General features: G+C 42.4%; 3 protein-coding genes across 14 annotated transcripts; 2 read left to right on the plus strand and 1 right to left on the minus strand.

Annotated features, from left to right (window-relative positions):
* Window positions 1-52: 52 nt before the first annotated feature.
* LOC105686447 (piezo-type mechanosensitive ion channel component) lies at window positions 53-20,093 on the plus strand. 12 transcript variants are annotated; one of them, XM_048653369.1, is made up of 39 exons: window positions 53-320; window positions 2,562-2,707; window positions 4,378-4,593; window positions 4,670-4,881; window positions 4,993-5,421; window positions 5,890-6,012; window positions 6,801-6,912; window positions 7,012-7,121; window positions 7,205-7,471; window positions 7,583-7,909; window positions 7,982-8,127; window positions 8,211-8,357; window positions 8,440-8,588; window positions 8,667-8,809; window positions 8,900-9,076; window positions 9,162-9,681; window positions 9,765-9,860; window positions 9,970-10,412; window positions 10,486-10,882; window positions 11,783-11,845; window positions 12,226-12,368; window positions 12,677-12,853; window positions 13,283-13,546; window positions 13,630-13,706; window positions 14,133-14,222; window positions 14,425-14,529; window positions 15,370-15,646; window positions 15,762-15,925; window positions 16,004-16,165; window positions 16,283-16,435; window positions 16,494-16,641; window positions 16,718-16,932; window positions 17,033-17,191; window positions 17,282-17,408; window positions 17,584-17,990; window positions 18,061-18,377; window positions 18,453-18,690; window positions 18,753-18,980; window positions 19,065-20,093. In XM_048653369.1, the coding sequence occupies exons 1-39, from the start codon at window positions 298-300 to the stop codon at window positions 19,150-19,152; spliced, it is 7,785 nt and encodes a 2,594-aa protein (XP_048509326.1). In that variant the 5' UTR covers window positions 53-297; the 3' UTR covers window positions 19,153-20,093. The 12 variants fall into 12 exon arrangements, with proteins under 12 accessions (XP_048509326.1, XP_048509327.1, XP_048509324.1 ...); XM_048653370.1 differs by having other exon boundaries at window positions 53-314; XM_048653367.1 differs by lacking the exons at window positions 53-320; window positions 2,562-2,707 and adding an exon at window positions 2,825-2,961 and having other exon boundaries at window positions 11,798-11,845.
* Window positions 20,094-20,248: 155 nt separating this feature from the next.
* LOC105686449 (LIM domain-containing protein jub) lies at window positions 20,249-25,358 on the plus strand. Its single transcript, XM_012401296.3, has 6 exons — window positions 20,249-22,714; window positions 22,816-22,906; window positions 22,975-23,144; window positions 23,296-23,358; window positions 23,435-23,617; window positions 23,702-25,358. The coding sequence occupies exons 1-6, from the start codon at window positions 20,912-20,914 to the stop codon at window positions 23,921-23,923; spliced, it is 2,532 nt and encodes an 843-aa protein (XP_012256719.2). The 5' UTR covers window positions 20,249-20,911; the 3' UTR covers window positions 23,924-25,358.
* Window positions 25,353-26,599, minus strand: LOC105686450 (protein FAM210A). The gene is made up of 5 exons (XM_012401297.3): window positions 26,332-26,599; window positions 25,990-26,269; window positions 25,759-25,904; window positions 25,595-25,671; window positions 25,353-25,512 (listed from the first exon to the last, which is right to left on the minus strand). The coding sequence occupies exons 1-5, from the start codon at window positions 26,468-26,470 to the stop codon at window positions 25,483-25,485; spliced, it is 672 nt and encodes a 223-aa protein (XP_012256720.2). The 5' UTR covers window positions 26,471-26,599; the 3' UTR covers window positions 25,353-25,482.
* Window position 26,600: the final 1 nt, after the last annotated feature.

The following is a 26,600-nucleotide window of genomic DNA, read 5'->3' on the forward strand; positions in this document are numbered from 1 at the left end:
ATTCAAAGGGCCACCAAGGCCGAAGTTTACTCGCCCGGTGCGTTTGTCGGTGGACGGTTGTGACTCGGATTCGAAAACAATTTGTCGCATTCACGTTTCACGCCGTAGTGTCGACGGGCGTCGGCGCCGAAGTCGAGTGGTGTGATTCTTTATGTGGATTTGTTTTTGTGCCCTGGAGAGATCAGCGGTTGACGCACGGACACGCGGTGGCCCTGCGGCGAACAGTGAACGGAATTATTTGTTCTGGGTACTGCAGTGGAGTAGCCGAACATATGTACGGAAGGTGATGACGCTCTGATGCCTAGCGAAGAAGAGTACGTGTAATTATCACTCACTATTTTCTCCAGAAAATGCCAGGCAACCGCGTCTCAGGTTTACAATGGCGTACCTCGCGATATTCACGTCGGTCCATTTCAGTGCTGTCTATTTACATGACGAATTCAACGCGGACCTAGAGGTAACAAATCTCTAAATTCAACTATCAGATTGTCACGCGAAGACGAACTTGCCGAATTCCGCGCAATGTCATCGGCTGCTGATCAACGAATTCTTCGATCCCAGCTATGTGTCAATTACGCTTATTCCTTATCTATGACAATTAGTGACAGCGCCGTGACAGCCGGCGTAGATATCGTGCAGATTTGACAGTTGGAACAAACGTCACAATATGTCACGCCGGTGTAAACAGCGATTGCGATTGGCGAAAGTTTTAGCCCGCGGAATGGAAAATTTTGTACGAGCTTTTTTTTTTTTCTTCACTCGATGCGTAAATTTGTTGTGTTTTGCCCACTGCGAACGCATCGAGTCCGTTGCGCCTATCGCATTATACGATATCGAGCGTTACAGTCGCTATACAAAGGCCAACACGTGTGTGTCATCGAACATTAAGTAACCAGGACTTCCGGTCAATGACATCATCGACTCATTCATTACCCCGGAACGGTATTCTTGTTTTCTTATTCAGACTCTCTCAATTCTTTTATAGACTCCGTACGTGAGCCTGTATTGAGTTTGATAATGACCGTACCTAATCAGCGCATGTAATTAAATCATTATGTACTGTAGATACGGCGTGATACACGACCGACTCTAATCGTTTGATGTAGTAATAATTGGGGCGTGAGGGCACGTGCAATAATTTCTCTAATTATGAAAACCCACATGGATGGTACCATACAAATGTCGGTGAAGGGTCCGCCTTTTGCGTGCCACACGCACTTCCCCGTATAGTTACTCCAAACTACGAGGAGTGGGTGTGATGTTGGTGCCGTCTGCGTTGGCAATATGGATCGTCAATGAAACTCGCGTTTCGTTGTTTGAAATTTTGAAAAAAAAGAAAAAAAAAAAAATAAGATGAAGCACACCCCGTTACCGAAATACACGAATCTGACGAATAAGAGTTTCAAAAAAGTTGCGCCCAGGACAGCAACAGGCGGTAAACTAGGCACGTTCGAACTGATTCGCACGATCGAATGATTTCAGCGTTCAATATTGATCAGTCTCTACTCGTTACTGTGATTACTTTCCCGAATATTCATAGCTTAACTGTGCATTGAAAGAATATCGTGGTTCGATGGAATGGTGGTGAGCATTCTTATCCAATACCGACCATCCGGGCTACTGTTTCCGTTTCAATTCAATTCAGAGTCGTGTATACCGAGCTTTCCTGCACCCTCTGCTTCGCCCTCTTCGCGATTAATTCTTCGATAGCCGTGTCCAGCGGTTTTAGACGGGCGAGAGGGAAGCGGTCTTTCGTCCAGCACCCCCGCCGCGCACAGAGAAATCGACCGATCGACCTCAAAAGAAAACGAATTGGCGCGCGAAGGTGAATTTCGGAGCATCGACGTGTCCCAGTTACGCCTGCGGAACCAACAACATGCCCCTGTAGGGCGGTGGTCAGCCCTCGCAGGTCCAGTTTATCGCCCCTCCCCCTCCCCCCGTGAACCCTTCAGCGGTGGGAATCCGTCGAATCTATTTCCACTTCGCACCTCAAAGCCTCCGCCACTGATTCCCGACCTCGATAAAATTACGCGTTATCTTCGATCGCGATTAAAGCGTTGTCACGCGGTCGAGGTGAATCTGCAGATTCACCTCGACAGCAGGGGCCGCATGATCAGATCTGCGTCCTTGTCGCGAGCCGCTTGCATCGCAATTGTTCGAGAATTTTCTTCGGGAAAAAATAGCGAGTCCTTATCGGTCTACTGATGTAGGTTGTATTATGCGTCCGGTCGTTATTTGCAACCAACACACGCACCCGTTGATAATCTGGGCGAAATGTACTTTTGCACCGTCTTACGCACACGCACGTTGGTGCACCGTGCTCCCCGTAATCCTACAAAGAATTCCGCATTGATATTTTTATCTCCCGCGGATAGGCATTTGCAATAAAAACGTATAAGTATTCAATGTAGTGGCAAATAATACGGGTGCGGTTGCAACGCGATACGTACGCCGCATTGTGGCAAAAAGATCACAGCAACGATGTTGTTAACAAGCTCGCGTGGATTCCCCAAGAAGGATAACAGACCGGGTGATTAATTTTTCTCTCTGATTCGTTCCAGATCACCGTCAGCCTCGACCCTGGCGAGAGGAGTGCAGCGGCAGCAGGGAAGAGTCGCACGACCCAACACCGGAATGGCAGACATGGGAAAGTATTGGCTGAACGTCGCCCTCCTCCGGGTATTTCTCCCCGTCGTCCTCACCCTTTGTAAGTGAACAAAAATCGGTGAGAACTTGGAAACGTATGCTCTTACATTCGTACAGGGATGACAGAAGATCGAGGTGGTTTTTGGCACAGTTGCTCCTCACGCCCGTTCGATCGACGCCGAATTCCGAAGGCTTGTCGATTAACCAGGGGTGGGATGAAAACTGACATGCGAGATGAAACGGGAAGTAAAGAGGATTATGTGGATTTGATTTCGTGCCCTTTCGGGCGACGTTTCCCTTCGAATTCCCTCGTTGGTGAGTTGGAAGGTTGTCACGGGTCACGGGGTCGTCTTCCCATCAGCTCTGTAACCTTTTATTCCAAATTTAGGCCACCTTATATGCAAGGTTACAAGGACATCGTGCAGCCTTTTTTCCCCGCGAGCTGCGTCGACTTACGCTTACGCTTATAATACATGAAAAAGCTCGTCGCGTGACACATGCACTGATACGTGTATCACGTATACCTAATTCAACACAACCCGGCCGATTCGTATCATCTCAGGCTCTGATGTAGCAGTTATGTTTATCCACTTCCAAATATTTCTATCGTTCATTTCTCGCATATTTTTTTTCTATTCGTTTACCTTTTGAATTACACTCTACCGCGGTGTGAATATAATTCAATACGTGTACTATACGTTGTATAATGCAAGGATTCGGGTAAAATGTTTCTCGCCTCCTTCAATTACCGATATAAGTTCACCTGGGCGCGCCTCACCTGATTTTAATTAGAATAAGTAGACAGCGAGCTACATTCATGACGTACTGAGGCATCCCGGCGCGACGTCGGTGGTTCTCCCTTTTTATTCATTTTTATTTTGCGAAGGTATATAACGGTGAATCATCAGCGCTACACAGTTGTTGTTATCGCGTGAGGTGCCCCATCCCTTTTACACGTGTGGATTGCCATGTGTACCTGCGACCCAAACTAAATAATTTTTGTAAAGTCCTACGTGTTTTCAGAAAATATATTTGTAGGTATGCGGAACAACGTGGCCACCGTCACTCATGGCGGGTAGGAAATGCGTGCGATTTCCTTAATTTAGGAGTGTTTTACCCGCGCTCCTACTCGCTGGAATAAAAATAATCTTGATATCAAGGAAGAGTTCAAAACTCATGGTAAATCTCAACGATTACGAAACTAACGTAAACCTACAATATTTATACCTACGGAAAGTTGGCCGAGTTTCGAAATACACCGCGTGTGAAAACTTGCACTCTCGGTTATTTTGCCCTTAATTGTATCCGCTACAATATTCCCAATGAACACCCTTACAGCCTGATTTTTTACCGGGTGAATGAATTCGAAATTCGAGTTTCGATAATATGTTTGCATTATGCTTTCTCCCCGTGGATCGTACCTTCCGCCTTCAAGATTGCGGGGCACGAGACTATCCCGTAGTTATATTTAAACTTGGAATTCCACAATTGCCCATTCTCCCCAACACGTATACGTCCGTACATGCAGACCCAGATTTGACGAACAAGAACTCCTTCATAGATATTTCGAATTTCTACGAATCTGTCCCTATAGGACTCCAACGCTATTCGTTGGCCAGCTCGAGATCACTCTTACAAGGAGAAATGCGATTATTCCCGAATTATTTTTACAGCAATTGATTGAAAGAAAATTTAGCCAACGAACTGATACTGATGTTCATTTTTCTACAGGTGCAGTATGCAGGCCTGTTGGTTTGTCAGCTGTCTATCTGGCCCTTATGCTGTATCTACCAATGGTTCCCATACCGTCGAGCAGAACCATGAATGGGCCCACTGGTCGCTTCCTTATCAGCGCCATGGGCCTGTGCTTCCTGACCGTTGTGGTACAAATTACTTTTCAATTTGTCCTGTTGGCTTTACCCCCCTACGGTCATTTCCTAGAAAATTGTAGGTACACCAGAGATGAGTTAATTTGCTTGGAATAAAAATTCATGGGACTTCACAGGTCGCTTTTTACTTGCAGGTAAATTCGTGGAGACTCTCTTGAGGCACGTGGGGCTTGTGAGACTAGATGGTGCTACCACTTGGATGATATTCTATTGGCTGACACCAGAATTAATTTCGTTACCCTCCACGATTCTAGTCTATGTATTTTGTCGAAGATTAACCTTCGAGCCAAACCAGGAAAACGATGGCCGGTGTTCCGGGAAAGAGATCACTCCCCCTTTGGGAAAAGTAATCATAAAATATATTTCGTTTAGATACAAGTGCTTCGAAAGATGGGCAAACCTCTAGAAGGATAATTATTTTTAACGGTTCAAAGATACAGAGGATTCTCTATTACAGATCATCGATTTCTTGGGCGCTGTGGGTACCTACGTGGTTTTGTTCTCTTTATGCTGTGTGGGAGTACTCCAGCCGTCCATTGAAGGAGGATTGTATTTTCTCGTCTTCATCGGGGCAGGGACCTTGTGGGCATGCAACAAGGAGCTGAGACGAGGCTTTGCTATTATCTGCAGACTCGTGATGGTCTTTATTTTAATCCATGTCATTCTCATACTCACGTACCAAAACCCGTGGCCCCAGAAACTGGTCCCTCCAGATAGCGCCTGGTCAAGATACTTCGCTTTTATACCCGTCTTCACGACAAACTGCACCAGCCCCAGAGATGTTAAGATCGAAGCTAAAGACTGGATCGACTTCACAGAGCCGGCAATTCTTATTTGGCTGTACTACATTCTCGCTCTCCAGTCGCAATTTTTGACAAATAAACCTGTGAGTCCTTTTGCTAAATTGATTTATTTGATACTTCACCCTTCGCGGTCGTGTGGCTTGACACTATATTTTGCTTTTGAAAGAATGAGAATATCTCCACAGGAAGTCATAGACTCATACACTTTGTGTATGTGATTTAAGATTAATCATATGGTACGAAATTGCGAATATAACACAGACCGTGAAGGGTAAAACGTTGGTAGGAGTCTGGAATGACTGAAATGTTTTGTTGACACTTTGAGGAAGTATTAATTTACAAAAAAAAATTATGAGTTATATTAACTTTCCTACAATTTCCTAATGTTATTTCTAGATCTGAGATAATTCAAGGTGTATGCCTACTCTAATCTTGTTCTGCATTGACCTTGTCAATAAGAATTCTGAATCTGACTTGTTTTTCTTAAAAATTGACTAACTGGGACAAAGGTTCTGTGTGGTCCTGCAGCTTATACTAACAAAGCTTTACAGGCAAAAAAAACTGCCCACTTCAGTGGCAAATTGGAGACCCTGGATACGCCTCTATCAAGACACGTATCTGCAAGAAGGAGAACACCCTCTCAGAGATGGCAGTCAGCACGCCGAAAGGCTCGTGTAAGACGAAAAGCCTTTCGTATCGGCGTGCATGAATTAACTTTACCTCACAATGCACCTTATATCCAGCAGCTTTTTCTTCCATCTATGTGTCCTTACTTCAATCGCACGCTGTCAGGGCCTCTGGAATCTACCAATGACGATGTTCATAGACTATGGGGCAATGAAATTAGATGAGAATTATTCGAAACATTGGTATGACCTATGGCTCTCACCTCCCATGTGTGGATTTGCGTAATTAATCACAATTGTCATTGTGATTATCATTTATTTTTTTTGTTTTATATTTTATAGTAACTTTTTGAATGCTGCTGCGTTACATATGATTTTGGTTGTTGCTACGTTAGTTTGCCGTGTTTTAGGGGTGCATCGACCTTTCGGAATCACAGCCTGACGAGAATACACCCGTACGTATTAAGCTGTCGCTAAAATTGCCCTTTTCTAATTACGCCCAGCTTCTGAACTGTTTGATACTACTTTTCTTATGCTAACCGAAATATCGTACCCAATACCCTTCAACAATGAACAATGAAGTGCCAGTGAAGTGTATCTAGTGCCCAGCACCCACAGAATACACAACTGTAGCTAGAATTTATTCCTCACATCCATGGGTGATGTCCCTTGATTGATAGGAGCATGAATCTATGTAGTTGAAGTAGAACCAGGCACGAATTCTTGGTTTTCGTTTAGCTTCTTTGATTTTTCATCTCTTATGAATTGTAATCGTTCCCTTCTGTAGTTGAAGATTACGTAGGTTGCCGAAATGCTGATGAAAATTTATTTTGCAGCTGATGCGGTTTGGATCAGGACGGGCGGGTCTTCTGCAGGACTCCACCGGCAGTGTCATAGTCCAGGATGGTCATCGCGACGACAGCATTCAATTGCACTCCCTGAGCGATGGTGAGCCATCACGGAGCTCCAAATAAATACTTCCATATAGGTATAATCTGAGCCAGAGAATTCTAAGTTATATTATTTTGGCAATTTCTCTGTCTTCAGGTGTAGTAGAAGATCAACCTGGGATGTTTGAACAAATAATAATGGCGTTCTATGCCATATTTCAACTCATCATTCAATCATCGTACCTGGCTACAAATATCGTCATGATGGTTGGTATTAATAGAAAAGTTATGAAAAATTACATTAATTGACTCATTCAACATAGGTAACTTGTAATTAATTTTTAATTTAGGCGTGGAGTATCACATATCACAGCTGGACAACGTTTGTTTTGCTATTATGGGCAATAATATTATGGATGGTACCTAATAAGCGATCGTGGATGATGAAGTGTTCCCCCTTTATTGTGATATACGCAACCCTGTTACTCATAGGACAATTTATATTTAATTTGAACCTCACGAAGGATGAGCTGCCGGATACTATTTATGGCATCGAATTCTCGCAGATTGGATTTACCAAAACTGATGAATTGGGTAGTTGGAATCTTCTTGTGAAAGTAAGGCTTTCATCATGTATGCCTATTGAACTGTAAACTCGATTGAGACAACGTATCTGACTGACAGAATTTTTGTCGTCCTTACGAAAATCATTACAAATTTATTCACAGTGCCTCTACACCACTATGTTTTGGATAACTATGAAACAATATATGATCGAGCGAAAGCAGCTGCGGAGATCTTCCGCATTGCGCGATATGGTTGCGCCACTCCACGTATCTGTATCAACAGCCACAAATGCAATGAATCAAGATATGCCCGAAATCAGAAGCAAGTTCATGAAAAATGTTGGAACATTGACCCAGAAGATTCTTACTAAATTCTGGATCGGTGTCGTTGCCATTATGTTGTTCACAAGTGGAATTACAGGTGAACGCATGACTGTATTCCGGATCATTTACATGTCACTGTTTCTCATCTTCGTTGTTACTTTCCAGGTAAGACTTTTAATTCGATTCAACTTTATACAGTAACAAAATAATTTAAAAATATGATACTGACATTTTCAGATATCCTGGTTTGCCTGGAGAAGAATGATGTATGGATTCTGGATTACGGTTATAGCATATTCTGTTATCATGCTAATATTGGTCTATACATATCAATTTCATCATTTTCCACAATATTGGACTTATATATACATTAACGAAGGCTTGTAAGACATCAGTTATTCGCCTATCTCAATAAGTTCTATTTCGTCTTACTCTACATGGAAAATACTTTTTATTTAATTTTCAGGCAAAATGACATAGGCTTGGAGATATATGAGACTAAAGATCTTTTTGTACGCCTATTGACACCAACATTCTTCGTGATAATCACAGTGGTACAGATGCATTACTTTCATCAAGACTTTCTAAAAGTCACCGATATCGAAAAGATAAGGTAATTTGGTTGACTCTGTAAGATTAATAAGGTGTCCGCATTTGCAACAATTATTAAGTCAGTTAATTACAACTAACCGTAGACCTGTGGCGCAGCCCATAGCCTCGGATGGTACCCAAGAGAATATAGAGCAAAATGCGAGTTCTCACATCGAGGATCGCGATACTAATCCACTTGTTGCGGACGCTGGTGACGCACAGAAGCCAATGTACACGTTGAAGCAGCTGAAGCGTAAGTGTACATAGATTTGATATCAAATTCTAACATACTGCTGCAACGAAAATATTACAAAATTTCAAATTTTTACAGGAATGTCGAAGATCGAGCGAAAGGCTCTCTTGCATAAAATCGGGAAACACTTGTACAACTTTTACAATCACGTATGGTTGTTCCTAGAAATCCATATGGAGAAAATTATATTTTTATCTATGATGTTGATGTGCGTCGAGGAGGTAAGTCCGCCGTTGATCAACCGTGCGAAGATCTATTACTGTCCACAGATATTTTAGCCAAAGTAAACAAAAATTATTCTTATCGTACAGGTGTGCGCCATCCACTCTTTGTTCGTTGTCGCAATAGTCATCATCATCAATTTCCGACGGGGTGTACAAATAGTTGCCATCAAGACGATGGCAGCAGCAATCGCAATACTTATGGTCGTCAAAATGCTATATCAAATTGAGTACATTGACCACAATAACTGGAACGTTAATTGCACCGTTAGTTCGATTTTGATATTTTGCTCTTGGTTTTGTATCAAATATCACGTTGGTCACGGAAGTGTGATGGGCTATGTTGTTGTAGGAAACCAATCGGACAATGGACTACGATACATGTGGTACGAACAAGACGGTGTATAATATAGCCGAGTGGATCGGAATGGAAAAAGCAGAACCCAGTAATCTACCTTTCTTATTGAGGAGATACATTGGCATAATAACTGTGACAACATTCCGTGCGATCATTCTTGTCCGACAAATGTTCTACAGGCAGATGAGAGGAGATCCATTAAAAACGCCACATATCATGTTCCCAAATATATCGAGAAAAGATGCTGACACTGGAATGGTCGAGTGTCTCAAGTTCTTTTTCAATTACGGTTTTTACAAATTCGGCCTCGAATTTTGTTTCATAGGAATAATTGCCCTCATTAGTACCAGGCTTGATTTTTACTCCGTACTGTATGCCATCTGGCTCGGGTTATTATACTGCTTGCGCAGACCCACCGTCTCCAAAGTATGGCCGATCTTTCAGTGCTTCACCATTCTTTTCTTGGTTATACAATATTTCATCGTCGTTGCGCCGCCAACCTGGCTCTGCATTCGTAAGTACATGGTATATTTTGAGGCACATTTCGTTAGGGGCAACTTGCATACATACTGTGACGGAATTCCATTTTTTGTGCAGAGTATCCGTGGGGCAAATCTGAATTTTATCGCAGACTGCAAGACTGGATGTTCTTTCCAGATCCAGATTGTCCACCGAATCCTAAAAAGCTGATCTGTGAGTATAATATGTAATTTTGTACACGTGCTGCTTCAAATTTGCTTTGCATATCTAGGTGTTCGCATAGTTGCAAATAAATCTTATGTATGGCGTTGAATTATTCCAGGTGACTTCTTCCTGTTATTGATGATCACTCGGCAAAGACTAGTCTTCCATATAGAGGTACGTCAGAAAGAAGCTGTGGAAGAATACCCAGGCGGTCATAACTACAGTGTTTTCCTGGACATAGAAAAGCCGCACTTTGTAAATCCCGCGAGTGATTTCGTGTCACAAACTCATACATGGCTAGACGTTATCAAACGAGGAATTCTTTCCAGTTTGTTGTGGATATCCCTGTCCATCATGTTCTTAGCAGGTACCAAAAGAACAAATCTTTTTTCACTGGGGTACTTGGTTGGGGCGTTCGTGTTTCTTTGGCAAGGTAGCGACTTTTACCTCCGTCCGATAAGGACAATCTTGAAATGGTGGAATGTTCTCATCGGCTATAACATCGTAGTCATCACGTTAAAAGCCATACTGCAAGGAATCGGTTGCGTGTACATAAAAGAGGTGAGTCGAAGATTTTCCAATTACTTTTAATACAAATTTGAACCTCGTTTGACGTACTTATTATGTCGAATAGGTCGAAGGGTCCGCCTGTTGGTTGGTTCAACTTCTAGGCATCGCATGTTTGAAAAAATTCAAAAGCAGCGCACAGATCGACAACGGTACCTGTCAAGTGCCAAGAGAAGACATAGGAATGGTTTGGGATGGGCTGTGCTTCGCCTTTTTGATCATGCAGAAACGTCTTTTTAAAAGTTACTACTTTTTCCACATCATTGACGAGACGAAGGCAATGAGCATCCTGGCCTCACGTGGAGCTGAACTACTCGAAGAATTGCATCAGAAGAGGATAGAGAAGCAAGAATCTATTGAAAAAACTGTGCTTGAAAAACTCAAGTTCAAAATGGACAAAATTAAAGCGAATCAAAAGAAAATAATGGGTCCCGTGTACAAGGATTCCGTCCCCCATCGCACAGGTGAGTTCATGTTCGCTTCATATTTTCGTTGGAAAAACCTTTGTTCCTCTACAGAGTATCCGTTAAGCTCACCAGTCCAGTTTTTAATCAGACGTAACCGAAACCTCTAAAGTCTTCTTAATAAAATCTGTTTACTGCAAACCTAAGATGGTGCCGCACCTTTGGCGCGATCGCCAAGTGCCAGTTCCTGCGTGTCTTCGGGACACACGCCGCCCCAGGGTTATCAGACTCCTATTGACGAGGATGACCCAGCTCCGCTCACACCCCGTGCGGCATCTCTATTGCAGGCACCAACCCCAAACTCTGCCATAATGACTGTCTCGTTGGAGGGTTACCTCGAACCGACCCGTATTTCATTCGGTTCTCCTCCGAGCAGCGAGTTGAACCCTAGGGGCCCATCTCCCGACGAAAGTTTTCCCGTTTTCTCACCCCCACCATACGATCAAACACGTGCCGACCAGCAGGCCTCTGCCACGAGGCACCGTCGCCAATCCAGCTTTGTTGGGCCACCCTGGTTAAATCTTCACACTCCGAGGCAGTCGATCATCTCAACTACTTCGCGATCCCCGCACTCCCATCACACGTGTAACTTCATGAACAGATCATATGTTGTCTACAGCTGGCTCCTGTACATATGAGCTTTCACGCAAGCACATAGCCAAGTTCAGTGTACGTCTCTACTCGTCTGCCCTCGCACCTTGTTTCCGCCCTGGTTTAGCCTGGGTACAACGAATTTCTCATCTTATGATTTTATAGCACGCACACTCTCATGCTCCAGGTCGTCTTCTCAATTCTCCTTCTAGCAGTCAATGGCCCCACTAAATTCTATTATTTATGTACATAATTCTGTAAATTTTTTCAGCTTTGACAGATGTTAGTTAATGTTTATATTTTTATCAGACCTACTCTATCCAGGAACCCGCCCACTGTACAGACGGCGTCCCCCAATTACGAACCGAGAGGGTAATTTTCAATTGTCTGTTTTATATTAATGGTTATTTTGCTTCAGCCCAGTTTGTCAGTCTCGATATATCCCTTGATTATCTGTGCTCTGTATTACAGTCTAATTATCCGATTCGATATAGAAGAACAAGAATTGGGGGGCGCGACAATATCATTTGACAAGGGATGCCGCGTAATCGAGACTTACAAACAACAGGGCATTAGCAAGTTTGGATCAGTTGCTTATTAATTTGATAATCCCAACAATAAATCTCAGGTACTCAGACTCCTGAGTTTGTACAAAATTTCGATGTAAATAGATGAAAATTGCATGGTTTCGTTTTGTTTGTTAATGTAGAACGCATTCATTATTAATATTATTTTTTCTCCACCAAACGTAGCCGTCAGATCAGGTGACTACTACATGTTCGATGACATGGATGACGACGATGTCAGTGAATTCGTCGTCGATGATCCTGACAAAGAACAGGAAGAAAAACAGCGGAGACGAGAGCCATACGGACGCAGAATGACCATCTCTGAGGTGAGCATGTTCAATATATTTGAATTCAAAACAATCTACAGCCAACGAATAATTCATCCTGGTTGTGCACTTGACATCGGGATGCGTTGCCTTACAGCTGATGTAACTGAGCCCTGACAGTGCACAGTTATTTTTCATCAGATTCATTTTATCGAACGAGTGAAACCCTTTTACTAGTTATTGAGTTTTTCACGTTTGCGGAATCATTGTGTCTTCAGCCTCTTTGGTTGATGGGTTGAAAGCTAGAATGTTAAGAGTGCCGATAATGCTGGTCGTAAGATGATGCGAACGAGTCATGGTGCTTACAGTTGGTGAACACCGTGTTAAAGACAGATATAGAGATTGCCACGCACGTCGCCTTGCACGGGGGAACACAGCAAGATGCTCTGCAAATTCGGAGACGAAGCGAGCCATTGACCCGCAAGAAGTCATCAATGTCCTATCTAAGCGCTCGCTCTGAGTCTGATACTGCCGCACCCATTGATGTGAGACCCTCCTCAAAATCCTGCATGCTATCATTTCATCATTACCGATCACACCTTTGCCTCTTTTTTTCCGTTGATTTTTAGTTGCCTGAGCCTTTGACTCCATTAATATTTTCTCTATTCACTGTGACGATTGTCCTCGTTATTTAATGTTGCATCCTCATCGGTTCTTTGCATTTTCATTTGCATGTACACACCATTTGCATCGGAATGTAAGATATAGTAGTCGCAACATAGGACAGCTAAGCTGATGCTAAGCTTAAGTGATCTTATCAAACTGTACCAGTCGCATATTCTATTCTATTTTTTATTAGACATGGTTGCCTCTTATCATTTTCAGTCTCTGCTAGCAGTATTTTGCTCACAGCTACGTCGTTATTGCAGTCATTATTATCCAAACTCTGAAATAATATACTCTTTACGGTGTAGGAACGAGACGATGCTGGAAGTACCGACTCTGCAGAGGCCATAAGAGGAATCAAGGGTGAAGATGTGACCCAAACCCCAATTCCATCGGATGAAGAAGATGAGAAAGCAGAAGAAAAGAAGAAGATCTCAATTTTTACCTATTTCAAATTCATCTGGGCAATCGTTAACAGCACAATAGTGTCGATGACGAAACGCTTAAACGTTTACTCGAGGGACTACAGATACATAAGAAAGGTTCTAACTGCCGAGAAGAAAGTGTTGAAGGTTTGATTCTCATAAATATCTACAGTGTTGTCTTCATAATTCGGCAGACTTCCTCGGCTGATTCTCACTTTTCGTATTTTCAGCAAAAACCAGACTTCAGGACCGGTACGCGCTTAGGAATCAGCCAAATATGGCAGCCAATAACTAAAACTCAACAAGTGTAAGTATCAAGTAATTGTCTATGGCTCGATAGCCTGGTAATCTAGTAGATTCTTCGTAGCTTAGTAGTTACAGTAGCTTTGGCGATATAATACGATTACTAGTATTAGTATTAGACTCAGCTACTTTGGTCAATATACGGCATGTACCACTACCGTTGAGATCTGGGAATGGTAATCACGGTGCTGCATTTCGCGGATGCGTCATCGATACAATTAATTTGAAAAATTAATCAGATGGTATCCAATCATGGCTTTCCCATACTAATCGCCAAAGTTGAAAGTCCTCGAAGCTATCCCTTTATTTGTGTAGTGCTACAGAATCATTAATTTCGAAACACGCAATGGCTGTACAAAACTGTAGCAATTCTGCTTGCCCAATGCCCATCCAGCCAACAGCAAGTAGATAAATGTGCTTACCCTGACAGATCTTCGGTATCAACCACTGACGACACCACCAATGAAGTGTCCGAAGAGGATTACAGACTCGAGTACCAACCCTGTGACTTCGGAGATAGGTAGGAGCTTTAGTTATGCATGCTTTTAGCTTTTGATAAAAAGTAGCTCAAAATAACATTCTGCGATACCTCCCATTTGATTCTCATCAAGGTCTTAAGTGCTAACTTATCACTAGATAATAATTAACAAAGAAGTTTGGGCTTTTCATGTCTAGAGGGGTGTAGGTATTTGATTGATTAGAAATGAAATGTAGAAAGATAGTGGTGTTGTCTGTGCCAGGAAGGCGAGCTCGCTGACGGTACCGCACATTCGAATTCTGGCACCCAGTTTGGAGCGAGGATTAGACATGTCCTCCTCCTCCTCCAGGTATAAAAATATTAATGGACAAAATCTGGCTTTTGCAATGTACACGCAGTCCTTCGTGCATGTAATTAATTGTGACACGACACGTTTGTGCTTATGATTGTTTATCGATGTTTATTTCCTACTTATTCTCGAAATACGAATCATAAAATAAAGACGTGTAAAATTTCGGATAGATTCCTAGATATTTCATACAAATGAAGTACGATACAGAAATTTTGATTTGAACAATTTAGAAAGAAAGTTGGAAAAATTTTCTCACTAACTGTAAGCAAAATACGTAACAGTTTTAGATATCGAGAGTTTTCGAATACGTACCTTTATCAATTTCAAGAATTTAATTGAAGCAACTTCTGCTTGCATTGTAGCTTCCTGGTGGCTTCTATGAATTTTTTGGACTAGTGATTTTTTTCTTACGTGAGCTTTTACATGAGCTTTTGTTTATTTCTATAGTATTACAAATAAAAATTTTGGCCTTCTGGCTATATCTGTAAATTGGTATTATTTGGAAAATGAGCTTGTACACCGTTGCTGGCACACCATAGCCCTTCTACTCTTGTTTTATTCTGGTTATTATACATATTTGAACAATCCATATGAAACCTCAGTATTTCAATTTAAGGTTTCAGAACCTGGATCCTATCGAGCTTTGAATGTGCTTTTGTTACTCACCAATGAAACAACATGGATATCCCACATGATTGGCTACTTTTACAATTATCAATAACAAAAATTGATCTTACAATAATTTCACACTTGCACTATCGATGTTGTCTTGTTGCAGTATCTGATTTCGTGTATCTTCGCCATTTCTGAAGAGTAATTGAATTTATGTTCTCATAGCTCTATCATTTCCCACACGACTATGCTACATCCAGAAGAAGGCCAAGGGGAACTTTCCGAACAGGATCAACCACCGATAATCCAACTGTTTGCCTCTATCTGGTTTGCAATATTGGCTCACTCCAACCTTTTGTGCTATTTTATGGTCTTCTTGCACCAGATAAAAAATGCGTCTGTCCTATCATTACCTCTACCATTAATGGTGTTTTTGTGGGGCACCTTGACAATACCAAGGCCTTCCAAAACGTTTTGGGTCACCCTTATTGCATATACAGAGGTATGCCATAAAATTTGTATGTCGGAGCAGCTGACTATCTATTGCAATGTTTCGATCCAAATACATTTTTATGTTCCAAATCAAAATGGTGTTACAACATCTCGATATTTTCCAGATTGTTGTTATCATAAAATGTATGTTCCAACTGACAGTCCTTCCATGGAATCGGATAGCATCTAGCGATTGGCCTTTCTTCCCGCCAAGAATAATTGGCATTGAGCGAAAGGAAAATTATGCTCTCTGGGATTTGTTGCTCTTGCTCATTGTGTTTTTCCACAGGTAAGCCGATCGTGATAAATTTAATTATCTCTTCGCATTTATAGTTTACTAGCTATTGATAATGTCCGCACCGTACAGATTGATGCTAAAATCTTTGGGGCAATGGAATACTGTGCCCGTTAAGCCAAGAAAGATAATTCCATCACAGATCGCGATGGCCGTGGCACAACCGACACCTGCAAATGACGTGGGGCAAGGCGAACATCCTGCAACCAAAATTGACGATGTTCTTATCGAAGAGTAAGGCAATTCTGAATTCAGATAAAGCTTGATTCATTATTTACATGTTGGGAATTATCCTATTCGTGCATCGCACAACATAAATTGACATGCTCAGTAAAATACCGTAAAAAATAGGGATACAGAAATTCGAAGAGGTAGCCTGACAACGTCGCGTGAGAAAACACAGCATGAGCCAACCCCTGAAGAAGATTCCGACGACAGGGCTCGTGCGTCTGCAGAGGATATTGAGTCTCATGAGGACAAATTAACAGTTGCTCTTGGTATGAAGTAAGTATTCTAATCAAGATGTAAATTGAGGTGTATTCTGACTTGTGCAATTTTATAGAGCAAAAAAGTATGTGGAACCGATGAGGACGTACTTCGAGAATATATTAAATGCTAACGGTAAAGAACGGACAAACGTTTATGCATACATGTTCTTCTGCGATTTCTTTAACTTTCTATTAATCATTTTCGGATTCTCCGCATTCGGGGTGAGTTGGTGAATCTAGGAAAAATTACTTCATAATTTCAATGTACCGGACTTACCGGCAATATCTGCCTTTTCAGACCCAGCAAGGCGATGGTGGGGTCACTGCGTACCTGGCGGAAAACCGCGTGCCAATGCCCTTTCTCCTCATGCTTCTGCTCCAGTTTGCTCTGATTGTAATAGATCGAGCTCTTTTTTTGAGGAAGTACATCCTTGGCAAACTAATTTTTCAATATTGCCTCGTGATAGGCATTCATTTGTGGATGTTCTTCATATTACCGTCCGTGACCGAAAGGTATCCCTATAAGAATATTTTGGACAAAGTGACCCTTTTGACACGGAATGCCCCATGTATAAAACCTGAATTCCATTTAAGTGCCTCATTTTCATTATAGGAAATTCAACGATAAGCTCCCACCGCAAATATGGTACATGGTGAAATGCTTTTATCTGTTGCTAGCAGCATATCAATTACGTCTTGGTTATCCCACTCGTATACTTGGTAACTTTTTGTGCAAAAAGTACAGCATCGTGAATTATTGCCTTTTCAAAGTGTAAGTTAAGTAATATGAATATCCATAATCGTAACATAATTACGATTCTATAATTATTCATTCACTCAAATTATGCCTCTCATTCACCAGATTCATGATAGTACCATTCCTTTTCGAACTACGAGCAGTGATGGACTGGATCTGGACCGATACATCAATGACAATCATGGACTGGTTCAAAATGGAGGATATTTTTGCGAGTATTTATCAATTAAAGGTAAAATCTTATTCTCCCTCTCATTTGTTTGACAACTCTATAAACTATTACATCGTAACCAGATGTATTATAAAATTCGTTCGTCGATCACACGCACTCTACATTGAGCATGCAGCAAGGTATGGTGTATGAGGTTTCGATTTCGAAAGTTTAAACTTGACTCTTTGACTTTCAGTGCATGAGAGGTGTCGAGACCGATTTTCCACAGCCACGAGGAATCAAGAAGCAGCAGACAAGCAAATACATGACCGGAGGGATTGCTCTCTTTCTGATCATTGGCATAATCTGGTTCCCGCTACTCCTGTTTGCCCTTGGTGGTACTGTTGGAGTGTCGAATCTTCCATATGAAGTATCACTGAAGCTACGAATTGGCTCCTTCGAACCGATCTATGCGATGTCAGCTCAGAACAGCTCCATATATAGGTACACCTATTCTGACTATGAGAAACTCAGGACGAAATATGAACGCGATCGCAGTGCTACTACATTCTTGGAGAATTATATTCACACTGACGTAGCGGCTGTGGAACTGAGTGTATCCTCCCGGCGGCTGTGGGCCATTTCTCCTCCTGACTTAAAGAGGTTTGGACTTTCAATCGTTGTTACTCAGGTATATTCCTGTATGCGCTGAATAATGATGAGGATTTTTCAGACTCGAGGCTGAACTCACGTCTATGAATATTGTGACGATGCACGTAGAATGGACGGTCTCCAGGAAAACTGACGCAAAGGATGCTTCGGAAACGACTACGACTCAACGCGACATTGAGCTGCCACCGCTGGTGGATGGGAAGCCAAACCCTCTACGAATATCTTTATTGAATATGCTCATCAACCAGAATCTAACCGGTATAGGCGGGGTGGTTTCCTCCGAAACGATTGTATTGCCCCACGCGTTCCCTAAGTTTCTAAAAGTCACCGACAGACTAACCGACGTGGTGCCACAGCTCATGGATATCCCCGGAACAGGTAAATTTTCATTTGTTATCAAGGCCACAAAGTTCTGACCATTGAAATTTTCATCCTTGCGTTCGCTTATCATAGAACGAAATGAGGATGATGACAGCATCGACTACTTGTATCGTGACATGAAATTGAAACTCTCACGAAATGGTGACTGCTGTGCTCCTCAACAGTGGTGGATCGTGGAGGAGAATCGTGGAAATACTACTATCGATGATTGGCTGAATAGTATCCCACAAAACGATCCCCAATACATTGTAATATTTGTTTTCAACGACAAAGCTTTTCCCAAGGAGCTCAGCTTCATTTCCGGATTTGGGTAGGTTATCTTTAATTTCCTTCGGAACGTGCTACACCCTCACCATTGACTTATGTCCACAGAATTCTTGGCTTATACACAACGGCTGTAGTAGTCATTAGTCAAATGTTGAGGCGAAACGTGAGTGAGATGGCTCCGAAGATAATGTTCGAGGACCTCCCATACGTCGACAGGATCCTTCGTCTCTGTTTAGATATTTATCTCGTCCGCGAAAGCGGGGAATTGTGTCTTGAGGAGGATTTGTTTGCCAAGTTAATATTCCTCTACAGATCTCCCGAGACGTTGATCAGGTCGATACTTCATATCTCTGCACGTATCACCAACGATTACATAATGGATAGACTTGTTCCTAAATCGGACGATAAACGTTTCAGATGGACGAGGCCTCCAGAACCTGGAGAGCAGGCTGATGAAAACGATGATGAAAACGTGGAAGAGGATGCAGATATGCGTGTCGCATAAGCTGGGCCAAAACGACTCCAATGCGCTTATCGCTTAGATGAAATTCCCTCAATGGGAAACAGAAAGCATGTCGTGGGCATAACGTACATCAAGTATGCAACAATCCCATTTCGTTCGATTGTTAGGTTGCGAATCGGGCGCGATTAACTTATGAGCTTACGCTCAAAAATCAGCGTAGTATTTTTACATTTTTTATCGATAAAAGTATATTTAGCCATCCCATACAGCGAATTTTCTACTCTGCAATTTGTTTAAGCGATGTAATTTGCGGTTTGAATGCGCTAAATGAAAAATCACAAATACCTGATTATACAAACGTAGATCTACTAGTATGTCGATGTAAGTAGAGTCTTTGATTAGGCGTGAATCGTACGATCTGTACAAAAGATTTTACAGCGTGATGTCCGAACAACGAGACCACTCTCTTTTTTCTATCGATAAGTACAATTAATGTTCAAAATACGCTCTATAACTTATTCATATATTTAATGTAGTACTATTCGTTGATTTTATACATTTGAATTTGGAAATTTTTTTTATCATGATGTACGTACTAACTCCATGACGATATTCGTACTCGTAATATTCACGCTGCCTTTCAATTAAAAGTTCAGATTTACATTATCATCTTTCCTAATAAGTATACCGAACACTCGCGCAGCATTTAATTTACAATTTTACTTTACTAGTGCCTTGTGTGGGGTTTTTCATCCCAACGTATGTAGATATCATTCGCATATACTGCGCCTTTTATGCTTACCTCGTCGCAACGTAGCGAAACAATATATTTATGTATGAAAGTACTGTAAATACTACACAACGGTTATATCATTGCACTTACCGCCCGCACACAGAACAGAAAAAATGGAACTCCCACCCTTACGTGTATACCTAATCTATAGGTATATTATTTTGAAATATAACACGCCGCTTTAAATATTCATGTCACCGCATTCTAATATCTACAGAATTACCTACGATTGTCACTCATCGGAACATATTCCACGATGATGTTTTCCCGAACGGTCTGAGCGTTGTGTAGCAACGCATTTTACAGTTTCAAACCCCCGCGCCACTGATTTATACAGAGATCAGTGTCCGCGCAGTTGATTGTGCGTAGCTCGAATCTCGAGCTGCTGAATCGAATCGATCTGTGGATATAAATGGGCAAAGTTCAAGTTAACCGCGAGACGCGAGTACGACGGTCCTTGTGCGGTCCGGGGCCCTTGCTTTTCCATGGCTCAGAGGATGGTGGGGACATACTTCGTAGCGTTGACTGTTCCTAGTTATGACTGTGGTTTTGACCCAAACGCCGCGAGACTGGTGAACGGTGAATCGGCGGGAGTAGGTGGTGAATTTCAGCAGGTGGTCGGTGTTTAATTTCTGGGCGTAAAAGGTCGTCACCAACCCCACCCCTTGGATATCATCCTCGTAGTGGCTCCGCTATTAGTCAACGGAAAGACTTCCTCGAGGAATCAATATAAAACACTCGGTCTACCGATCGCCTTTCCGTCAACTCGCGGAGGTTGTCTGGTGAATCTTTGACCTCTGTTTATAAAATTGACATTCGGTTGTTGTCTTCGCACCGTACGCCACCCGGTCCCACTCGCCGATTGCCAGTAATGATTTCACTATGCGAGTAGCGGTGTCAACCGTCGTTGATGACCCCAGGTGATCGGTCGCGTTATCTTCTTGCTGGTTGTTCAGCGGGGCGTGAGTTTGCAGGTGACAGTTGATTGGTTAGGAGTGCTGATTGAAAATGTGCGATCCGGTTGACGCCTACGTCGAGAGGATGAGTTATCTGAGGATAGACGAAGATTCAGGGGATGGAGGACAAGGGCGTGTCTCGGGTTCCCGCCCCGAGGGTCAAGTCCCTGTGAGCAGGACTTCCTCCGCGGTAAGGGCACAAAATTCTCAGCAGCGACCTGTTGGAGCAATAGAAAGTTTCATCGAGGGGGTTGACGTAGGGAGTGCACAGGATGTGTCGAGGCAACCGCTACCCCCTGAATACAAGATGTATGAACGTGAGAACATCATCGCTGCATCCCGGTTTGCAACTCCAAAGGCTGTCGAGACGATTGGAACCCACCATCAGTCATTGTCTAGAAATCAGCAGGCTCCTGTCTACGAGAATGTTGATTATTATCCTCAGAGTGTAATTCCCACTCATCCACCGTATTACCATCCAGTCGAGACAAGGAATAGCCCTAGAAGCAGCCCTCGAGGTTCCGTTGCGGGTGACACCTATGAAGCAACCAATTTTCGAAAGGCACAACCTCAAGTAGCTACTGGCTCTCGATTCCAGTCTGCATCCTCTCCTGCAAAAGAGTTACCACCGTACGAGGCACCTCCTGTCTACGAAAACATACAAGAGGTTCATGGGACTTTTTCAGATTCCTTGTCCAGTCATCACCATCACCATTTACAACAAAGACAACAACAGCAGCAGCAGCAACAGCAAATTAATAAACCTGGGCCACAGGTTCCAAACTTCTATCATCCAGCCAATATGGAAGGGGGGGACTACGTTGTGATGACAGGAAAAGTTGCGACGCAATCTCACCAAAGACCTCTAGGTAATCAAAATCGTAGTTTGAGTTATGACGGTGTCAGTCTTCAGCGGGGTCCTCTCTTGGATTCGTCCTCGCTCCGCTACTTATCACCAACTGACTCACAGGGCTCAAAAAATGCGTATGTTCCTCCATCCGAGTTGCATCTGCAGGGGAGTAGAACCTATACTTATTCTCCAGATCAGCATTCTCCGAGAATAAATCACCTCTCCATGTCTAAAGATCACGCGGAATCACCACCTGTTCGTGTCATGTCGGAACCTCAGCAGTCTAATTACAAAGAACAAAGTGATGTGCAGCATGGTTTTAGGCAGACACAAAACATCGACCAAGCTCCACCGAGCTACCACGTCAGTTCCAACCAAGGAAATCCCCGATCCATGACCATGTCTATGCAGCAAGTGAATTTTTCACCTATGGATCAACGAATGGACTCACCCGCAAGAAACTCCCCACCTATCTATCAATCCATTCCGAGCAGACATCCACCTGGTTCACAAAATGACCGCGCCGATATCCTAGCTCGGAATAACTCGCCGTCATATTCGTCGACCCGTTCCAATAGATCCGATAATCATTTACGGACAGGTGGGCAAACAGGAGGCTCCCCTAAGGCCAGTCCTACGCGGTCTCACGTTAACCCAGTGGAAACTGCTGTTCAAACAATACCAAACTCTGTCGGGCATCCTAGATTCAACGCACCACCCGATTCTGTCCTAGCATCCCCTGTCAGAGGACAGGTTCAGCCTGCTGTAACAAGTGCATCCCAATCTCTGAAAGACGAAAGCACAATCCATAGACCGAGAATTACTAGCCTCCCTCCTGGAGTTACCAGTGGTGTAGCAGGGCCTGTTTATTTGAGCGGAGGAGTCCCCCAACTGCAGAAGGCTCCTGAAATCCGAGCGGAAACTCCGAAGTCGGTTACCCCACCTGTGAAACCGGCACCTGGAAAGGGGTTACTGCCATATAACGTCACACCACCGAGACCATCTGTGAGTTGTGTGCGATAAGACTTTCCAGTAACAAAGGCAGTCTCTTTGCTCTATCGTATGTTTTGGGATGGACTGCGAATCATTAAATAAAATTTTCACAGGGACCGACCGAAGCAGAGCGGAAAATAGAGGAGTTAACCAGACAACTTGAAGAGGAGATGGAGAAACAGGAGGAAGAGGGGGAATATTTTGGTAAGACTTGAGTTAATTTCATGAGGAAACATTTGTTGAGTTAAAACACTCGGACTTTCATGTTGCAGGGATTTGCCATACATGTGGGGAGAAAGTAACAGGTGCCGGCCAGGCTTGCCAGGCTATGGGAAACCTGTATCACACAAATTGCTTCATTTGCTGTTCCTGTGGCAGAGCTTTACGGGGCAAAGCCTTTTACAATGTGCATGGAAGAGTTTACTGCGAGGAAGATTATCTCGTAAGTTCAGGAAATTTTTCTCATTCTATTGCCATGATCGGCAGCCTCTGCTTCTTGGGCCCCCATTAGTTGGGATAAATTTTCCTCCTGTGACTCGTATATTAGTTTGCGTGAGTCTGACGAATTAATAATATCTTGGCATTATTTCCAGTATTCTGGTTTCCAGCAAACCGCAGAGAAATGCGCGATCTGTGGACACTTAATAATGGAAATGGTAGGACTCACTGACATACGACCAAAACGAACCAAACATTCCTGGTGATTCGCCAAATAATTATGATTTTCAACAGATTCTTCAGGCCATGGGTAAATCCTATCATCCAGGGTGCTTTAGATGCTGTGTATGCAACGAGTGCCTCGACGGAGTTCCTTTCACAGTTGACGTTGATAACAAAATTTACTGCGTCAACGATTATCACAGAATGTTTGCCCCCAAGTGCGCGTCTTGTGGCAAGGGTATCACGCCCGTCGAGGTAATTATATGCGCTATTTCTGCAATCTTAAATTTCAATAATTTAAGATTAGACCGTGGCTAAGATATTACAAAAATTCTGCAGGGTACCGAAGAAACAGTTCGCGTCGTGTCAATGGACAAAGACTTTCACGTCGATTGTTACGTGTGCGAGGATTGTGGAATGCAGTTGACAGACGAACCGGACAAAAGGTGCTATCCACTAGAAGGAAGGCTGATGTGTAGAACATGTCACATACAACGGCTATCGCATACGCAACCCAGACCACCTCAGCCAGTTTCTGCCAGTTATCAATTTATGGGATGAATCCTATATGCGACATGTGTGGGGTCATGTTACCATGTATATCCCATTTACGGTAACAGATATACAATTGACATAATTAAGACGAAGTTGGCACCAGATTTCGCCTCGGAGAACAAATCCAGCGACGAGTATAAACATTGCGTATTAATATTCCATTATTTATTAACCTGAGAGTCTAGTTATTTCAACATGTGCAAAAAGTATTCGGCACATGTTTGAAAGTCATTATCCCTTTGAATAAGAAGATAATAATAAAAAAAAAAAAATTAAACTTACATTTGACAAAAAATTTTTGGCCACGGCAGGATATCAGCGGCGCGACTCTTGGGGAATCAGGATACATTGTATAATTATTGCCTACGATACTCATGGCCTAATAATAGCTAAATGCGGGTTATAACGAAGACACACTGAAGTTGTATAGACAACTGTGATATGATAGAATATTCAAGCATAATAATCTTTACTTTCTCGAATAGTATAGTTGGTTTCTCAAACGAGATCTCTCGATTATCTTTTGTAAATATTGCGTGATGTATGTATGTCGTTGATTGGACTTAATCATTGAGTCGCGGTGCGGTCGATTACTTCTTTACGATACATAGCTGTGTGCGGGGAGATAATTTTGTCAATTTATTTATAGATTTTATATTGATTTTACCTAGTTAGTTTTAAAATGTTATGAAACGCTCGTGAATCGTAGCTTGTCTCTACAACGATGATGATGATGATGATTCAGTCACTTTTCAAGAAATCCTAGAGTATCTGACGCAATATAAGTACAATGTAGCGATTAAACATATTTCAGATCAAGTGGGAGAAAATGAAATAGGTGTAGGACTTTTCAAAATTAAATTTACCAACAACGCACAAGATAAGCTGCCAAAAATTATTTTAATTCAAAATCCTACCATTTTACCTATGCATATTTCTGTATACGTTATTGTATAACCGTTGTTCATTTATAGACTCGCGTTATAGTACTAATTATTGTAGATATAAAAAAGATAAATGTTATTTTAATAGGTTCGTCTAGTTTGGTATAAAATCAGACTTCAATGCATAATGCCATCGGCTTTCATCAAGTTTTCTCGATCTGCCAGACCAGATGGAGCATTGAGCATTACAGAGGCACGATCAAAAATTATTTATTTATGTTAGATGTCATTGATTTGATCGAATAGTAACTGGAGGATCTACGATTTTCGACCATCGAAATTTTCGAACTCATGAGAACGATTGGAAAACTTTGCTAGCCAAGAATTTTTATGATTACGATTTGTTATAGGCGAAAATTCCTTTGGAAAATCAGCTCCAAAGCTGACACAAGTTGATAAGTTAACGAGGGGTAGAAACTTATCTAAGGGTAGGATCCATACAATTTGTGAGAACCCTGGAGCGTTGCAACCAGGCTAATAAAAATTCTTGATTGAAACATTCTCACCATACTTTATTACAAACATTTGATTAAGAGATTTACAGGCTGTGAACAGTGTTAGAAGCCGAGCTCTTGCGTTTGATCGCTTTGCCACCCAACCAGGGACCGCTTCAAAAACGTACTACGTTTTTGGTGGTTCCGTTTGTGACTTCTGTAAGTTGAGCATATTATTTTATACCTAGCTTTTTTTTTGGCGCTGGGGATTGAGATTGAGTACTGATGATGCCACTTACTTGAACAGAACTCGCTAGAGATCCCCGTTTCAAATAGCCTAGCCTGGTCAAATATTTGACACCCAGAGTTGTGCCCGCTGAAAAGAATTCAAAAAGTATTTGAGACGAAATCAAAATTCATCTATTGTCTAGTTCCCAAGTTCACTGGAAGCTTTCTGACTCACCAACTGTAACCATGTATCTAAGCGGTGTGAATATTTTGTACAATGCGTAGGCAACTGCCCAGAAACCAGCACTAGAGCCCCGTAGTGCCTCTATGAATCTTTCAGGACAATGGAACTTTTCCATTATCCATATGACATCGACGCTACTGCAAAGTAAATAATCCTTCATCGTGTTGAAATATGGTAATGTAAACTATACAAAATTAAAACTTTTTTTTCGCAAATACATACTTTTTAGCTGCAGAGTAGAATATCAACATCCAACCAATCGATGTAAAAATATGTACTGGTAAAAGGACGTGCCAATAGTCCTTGGTCATCTGTTTCATTTTCTGAAATACATTTGGCTTTGCTGGCGAAATTGGGACGGCATCGCTGCTGTCTTTGGTGGGCTGTGTAGAATAAAATCTGTACGGCCTCAAGCTATGGATACCACAGGTGATGTGCAGGTTATGTGTACCTAATTCACGAGAAGAAGTTATCCGTGAGGATGATCTCTGGATATGACTGTCTGAAAACAGAAAGTATAAGTGGGAGTTCAAAGGAGTCCGGAAGACAGCGTTTTGGACCCACCGAATATTACGGCCCCTGGTTTTGGGACCCTAGAAAAATACCGGAGCCTCTGGCAGGCCGGCAAGCACCTGAGAGTACATGACGAACTGACAGCAGTTCCGATAAGCCGCAAGCTAGCTTTTTGTATAAACATCTCCATAATTATTGCCAATTCAGTGTAGCTACGGCTACGAGTAAGATTCACCGTGAAACGACATAACCACCAAGTATTGCGTACTAAGGACACAGAATACGACAGCTCACAGCAGACGATATTTGTATCAAGTTAT

This window comes from Athalia rosae, chromosome 3 (genome assembly GCF_917208135.1).
Source record: "Athalia rosae chromosome 3, iyAthRosa1.1, whole genome shotgun sequence".
Taxonomy (NCBI): domain Eukaryota; kingdom Metazoa; phylum Arthropoda; class Insecta; order Hymenoptera; family Athaliidae; genus Athalia; species Athalia rosae.

Excerpts from the sequence above, each read along its gene's own strand:
- LOC105686447 (XM_048653369.1), top strand. The coding sequence starts at position 298 with ATGCCTAGCGAAGAAGAGTACGT. Across the intron at positions 7,910-7,981 it reads TCTTCGTTGTTACTTTCCAG|ATATCCTGGTTTGCCTGGAG; the intron begins GTAAGACTTTTA and ends TGACATTTTCAG. Across the intron at positions 18,691-18,752 it reads AGCTTCATTTCCGGATTTGG|AATTCTTGGCTTATACACAA; the intron begins GTAGGTTATCTT and ends TTATGTCCACAG.
- LOC105686449 (XM_012401296.3), top strand. The coding sequence starts at position 20,912 with ATGTGCGATCCGGTTGACGCCTACGTCGAGAGGATGAGTTATCTGAGG. Across the intron at positions 22,907-22,974 it reads GGAAGAGGGGGAATATTTTG|GGATTTGCCATACATGTGGG; the intron begins GTAAGACTTGAG and ends TTCATGTTGCAG. Across the intron at positions 23,359-23,434 it reads GACACTTAATAATGGAAATG|ATTCTTCAGGCCATGGGTAA; the intron begins GTAGGACTCACT and ends GATTTTCAACAG.
- LOC105686450 (XM_012401297.3), bottom strand. The coding sequence starts at position 26,470 with ATGGAGATGTTTATACAAAAAGCTAGCTTGCGGCTTATCGGAACTGCT. Across the intron at positions 26,270-26,331 it reads ACCAGGGGCCGTAATATTCG|ACAGTCATATCCAGAGATCA; the intron begins GTGGGTCCAAAA and ends TTCTGTTTTCAG. Across the intron at positions 25,672-25,758 it reads TAGATACATGGTTACAGTTG|CGGGCACAACTCTGGGTGTC; the intron begins GTGAGTCAGAAA and ends AATTCTTTTCAG.